This window comes from Physeter macrocephalus, chromosome 13 (assembly GCF_002837175.3).
Source record: "Physeter macrocephalus isolate SW-GA chromosome 13, ASM283717v5, whole genome shotgun sequence".
NCBI classification, from domain to species: domain Eukaryota; kingdom Metazoa; phylum Chordata; class Mammalia; order Artiodactyla; family Physeteridae; genus Physeter; species Physeter macrocephalus.
In genome coordinates, this window is record NC_041226.1 from 8,208,831 (window position 1) to 8,214,177 (window position 5,347).

The window sequence follows — 5,347 nt, forward strand, 5'->3', positions numbered from 1 at the left end:
AGGGGGAGGGGAGGGCGAGGGGAGGGGGAGGGGAGGGGGAGGGGAGGAAGGGTACTCACTTCAACACAATCCAAACACCTAACTCATGTGATGTTCGCTCTCCACAGGTAAGAGAGGGTGATGCAACAGACTTCATGAGTGACCTTGATCTTGTGTAGGGAAACCATTAGGTGCTTCCATGTTTGTAATTCTGTCCAACTTGACTCCAAATACCCCAGGAAGCAGTCTGTAAATTCTTTCCAAGAAAAATACACACACACACAAAGAAACTGAGGAGCCCTTGTATAGTGTATCTGGACAGGACTTCCCTGGTGGTCCAGTGGTTAGGACTCTGTGCTTCCACTGCAGGGAGCATGGGTTTGATCCCTGGTCAGGGCACTAAAATCCCACATGCCGTGAGGCGCAGCCAAACAAACAAACAGACAAACAAAACCTAAGAAACAATGTGCTTGCAGCACTGTTTACGAGTTAGGGTTAACTGAGGTCTGCTCTGAAGTTCGCCTTCATTAGCTGTGTGACCTCCAGCAAAGGCTTCCACTGATTTATAAAACGAGGGGTGGGACTGGCTGATCTTTCAGTTTCATTTCAGCCCTAAAAATGTTATCTTTCTCTGCACATCAGTTTTGCATAACTGAACGTGTTGATTGGATTCTGGATGTCAGGAGTGATTCTTCCAGGATGCCAGCCTATCAGACACAACCACAACTAACATAAGCTGACTGAATGCAGAAAGCCATTCACCTGGAAAACATCACAGATGAGTTGGTAGTTTGAGAGTTGAGTGAAAGCTCAGGGGAAAACGTTCCTGTTATCTAACGGATTCAGCCAGCCTGGGTCTTGTTCTAACCCAGAAAACCCATGTAACTGACGAGTTATCCTTGCTCTCTGTCACCAGTGTGATCCTGGGCTCCTCTTCCCATACCTGCCCCTTCTCTTCCGGCCTGAAGAGACCTCTAACCCTCCCTCCAGAAGACGCCGTCCTTGAAGTGAAAGAAGACACACTTGGATGGGACACATTTTGCAGTGACAGGTCAGCCTAAAAGAAACACCCAGGTTGAAGCGAGGGCCCTCCTGAAATAAAAGGCAGACTTTCCTGGCTGAGGTATCCCAGGCCACCCTGTCATCAGCATGAGTCCCTTGATCCTACGCCCCACAGCCTGTGAGTATGGCGAGGTCACAGCTCAGATCTCACCAGTTTAACGTCCTGCCTGCTTGGCTCGGGACACTCTGAGGAGCCCCCGTTTTGTCTGGCCATCCCACGTGGTCAAGGGCTACCTCTCAGGTCCTTTCCCTTCAGCTGTGTGGCTGTCATTACTGCCCACCAAGCTGTTTGAGGCAGGCCCACCTCGCTATTCCTCCCACAGGAGTCCAGTGCAGCCCCTGTGACCTCCTGAGGGGCTGGGCTGGGGGCCAGAGCCTGGGGCTCCCAAAGCTGGGAGCGTCCGGGGTACCGCCGTCTCCCTGCACTGGGGCTTGGGTTCTATAGAGAAGTAAGGCGAGTGAATACTGCCTCTCGCTCCAGTTCTGTGAGGAGTTTTGTCCCCCAGACCCCGACACCAGCCTTCCTGAGTCCCAGTCACCAAGACAACTATAGACACGGCCCCTTCAGTGTCCCCTGCCCCTCCTCTCATCACAGGACTTAGATCTAGGTCGTGGGGCTGCGTGAGCAATGACACTCCCCCACCCCAACTTCCCCAGTTTCTCGGTGCAGCAGCTCCACCGCCATGAGCCCAGGCTGCTTGTGCACACGTCTACCCCATCTCAGCTCTGGCTTCTGTCTTCACGGTGCCTGGAGGTACAGACGGCTGCTGGGGCCTCCTGCTTCCACCCGCACTCCAGGCAGCACGGATAAACAGGGCCGTGCAGAACAGGGGTCCAGGACAAAGGGGGTGCACCTTCCAGCCAGATCACCTCCCTTTACGGACTTTTCCAGAAGGTCCTGCACACTTCTGCTCACATCTTGGTGGCCAGAACTTAGTCACATGGCCACACCTCCCTGCAAGAGAGGCTGGGAGTTCTGTAACTAAGGAGGAAGGTAGGAATGGATTGGGGGTAGACAACTAGCCCTCTCTGTTCCAGGAGGTCGGATAGTAAAATGCTTCAGATGCCACACATAGAAACACCATGCATCATGCATTTCATGCAAGAAAGTGGCAGAGAGCCATGCATCTAAAGTTTGGTTTGGGAGAGTACTAGGCTTATTAGAACATGTCATGGGCTTTGGTTCCGGTCAGAGGTCTGTCTTTGAAAACAGCGTGGGGGACTTCCCCGGCGGTCCAGAGGTTAAGACCCCGCGCTTCCACTGCAGGGGGCGTGGGTTCGATCCCTGGTCAGGGAACTAAGATCCCGCACGCCGCGTGGTGTGGCCAAAATAAAAAGAAAGCAGTGTGACCTCAGGCGAGTCATGTAAACTCCCTGTCTGTACACCTGGAGATCTCCCAGGTGGGTCTTCAATCTCATGAGATGGTGAATGTGTCAGTGCGTTAGAGTCTGAGACTGGGAATGGAGGGGGCTCCTCTGTCCACCCCGGCTGGTGTCGGGGTCTGGGGTTTGAGGGTTTGACATCATCGGCATCTTCCTGGTTGGCGGCAGCAGAATGAGCGCCATCCTCTATACACCTTCCCAGGACCTGCTGTGGTCTTAGTTGCCTCTCTTTAGCTGCCTCAGAATGTGAGTCTTCCCAGGCTGCTGTGACAGAATACCATAGACTAGATGACTCAAGCAACAGACATTTGTTTCTCACAGTCCTGGAGGCTGGTAGTCCAAGATCAAGGTCTCCACCAATTCAGTTCCAAGCACTAGTGGGCCTTCATCCTGGCTTGCAGGCCAGCACTTTCTCTCTGTGTCCTCATGGGGTAGAGAGCAAACTCTATCCCCTCCTCTTCCTATAAAGCCACTAATCCTATCCGAAGGGCCCCACCCTCATGACCTCACCAACCCTAATTATCTTTCCAAAGGCCCCATCTCTAAAGACCATCACACTGGGGGGTAGGGCTTCAACATATGAATTTGGCAGCGGGGGCGGGGGGGTCGGGGTGCAGGGGACACGATTCGATCCAAAGCACTGAAACTGCTATGGGATGTAAGGTGGGAAAAGGCTTCCCACCAACATAAACACACAGCTCCCACACAGCAGGAGGCGGCCACAGCAGATGCTTGTACTCTCTTGCTTTCATCCGCTCCAAGTAGAGGCAGCACAGGAAATCATCTCTGAACTCAGAGATGGTTCTGATTCTTATTCACTTTTTGGTGAGTGGCTAAATGAGTGGAACGGAAAGTAGAAGATGTAAGCAGTGAACGAGACCAGAATGGGGCTGCTTAGAGGGTCCCAAACAGGAGGTTGAACAGCAGAAGGCCTCTCATCCAGCTGGATCGATACCAGTGGTTGTTGGGTTAATTTAAAAATGTACATTTGAAGGCAAGGAACCATTAAAAAATTATATGTACACCCTATAAACATTTTAGTTCAATTCTCAAGAGTAGAATTCATCCCCAATCTTTTGATGTCGGGCCAAGCCTGTTTCTTCAAGTCAGAAGCAAGTTCAGCACAGTCTGGCATAAATGCATTATTCATCATATTCAGTTTCTGCTTTTTTAAAGTAGAACAAGAACTTAAAAGATATTTGCAAAGCAATGAGAGAGTACTATACTTTTAGTTTTTTTATAATTTCCCCCAAGCTTTAACAGTTGTCTCATGTGTTCTCAATTCTACATGACCCTTAATCTAGTCTTCTCCAAGTACTCATCTTAGTTTTCACAAAGTTCTTTCACACTAATTTTATCAATTTTCATTTTGTTTAAATACATTTATAATCACAATAAAATGTACAACTGGCACACACAAGTTTGGGAACAAATACAGCTGATTCTTGTCAATTATACGACTCAACCCCTCGGCCACTGGGAGCAGAAGTGCCGTCTACCAGACATGAACGTCTAGAACATTCTGTGGGCATTTGGCAGGGTGTTTACAGACAGTCAGTCAATCCATCAGTTCAGTTAAGAGAGCGTCTACCACATGTGATTCTCTGAGCAACACGGATTCCCTGGAAATCAGATCGGTGCCTTCCCTGGCAGCTTGGCTGTAGCACCGAGGACGGGGAGGGAGAAAGTGCGAAGGAGGAAGGTGATGCCCTTGGCATTAGTCTACCCAGGTTAGTGTTACCTCACCTGTATCACCTCAGTGGGGCCCATCCTCCTGCAATAGCACAGGCCTCATTCAATGTCAACCACTCTCGAGGGTCTTCCACCGAGGGCCACCGCTGACATTGAGGTAGGGAATTGCTACGTTACTTTGTTCGTTCTCACAGCCCCCTGGGGACGCACTGCTTGTTATCTCCACATACAGGTGAGGAAGATGAGGCTTAGGGGGAGTTGTGATTTGCCCAAAGTCGAGCCACTGGTCAGTGGTACGGCAGGAACATGGCCCCGCCCTCTGTCCATTCCCCAACAGTGAAAGGACCGGGCGTTGGAGAAGGGCTTTTGTTCGAGCATCGGAAGGCAAGAAGTAGAAGCTATTGGCAACGGGCAGGTCATTGTGCAATCAGGAATCCTCCCCAGAATGCAGGCCTGGGTGATGGCGCCGGTGTTACTTTCTGAGACACACAATGGCTGACGTTCCTTAAGTGGAAAGGGGCGGAGAGGTGGCCAGGAGTAGGCACTTCTCAGGCTGGGCAGGGTGAAGTGAGGCCGGGACAGGCAGACTTGGAAACCACGTCCAGAGACATGGCGCCAGGAGGCCAGAGGATGGCGGGGTCTGTGCCTGGAGCACAGGGGCTGGAGACACCGCCGGGCTCCCCAAGACACAGCGGGTGCTGACCTGACGGAGTGGGGTTGCAGGAGAGGCCAGAGGCTCAGCAGTCGGATTGGAGAGCCACGCCTTAGAGACAAACCCCATGCTCCAGCAGACGTTAAGATTCCTCGTACCCCCGATAGATCAAGTACGTGCAGATTTGGGCTCAAGGTTTGTGCTGGAAATCGTCAGCGAAAGTTTGTTCAACGTTTACGCCGCACTCTTTGTTGAGTCCTCTCTGCTGGGCATAGGGCTGTGATGCAACACTGGGATACAGCCGGGGATGAGGAGGAGCCTGTACCCCAAGGAGCTATGCTTGGTGGGGGCAGAGGGGTCTCTGGGCTCCGTCCCTTCTCGGCCTGGCTCTCCCCCGAAAGGGTGCCGAGCACTGTGGAAGCACCAGCTGCGGCGGTCGACGCGGGGCTTCCTGGAGGACAGGAATTCATACTCAGACCTGGAAGATGGATAGCACACAGCCGTTTCAAAGGGAACATTGAGAGGAGGAAGAGCTGCTACAACACGGAGGAGCCATGAGGACGTTATGCTCAGTGAAAT

At 52.0% G+C, this 5,347-nt stretch overlaps 1 protein-coding gene across 1 annotated transcript in view; it reads left to right on the forward strand.

Moving 5' to 3' along the window:
* The window catches only part of LOC102987306 (WD repeat-containing protein 49-like), a 111,072-nt gene extending 109,672 nt beyond the window's left edge, over window positions 1–1,400 (forward strand). Inside the window, 1 exon segment of the mRNA XM_024125814.2 lies at window positions 896–1,400. Coding sequence (XP_023981582.2) covers window positions 896–985 — 90 coding nt within the window. The 3' untranslated portion in view covers window positions 986–1,400.
* Window positions 1,401–5,347: the final 3,947 nt, after the last annotated feature.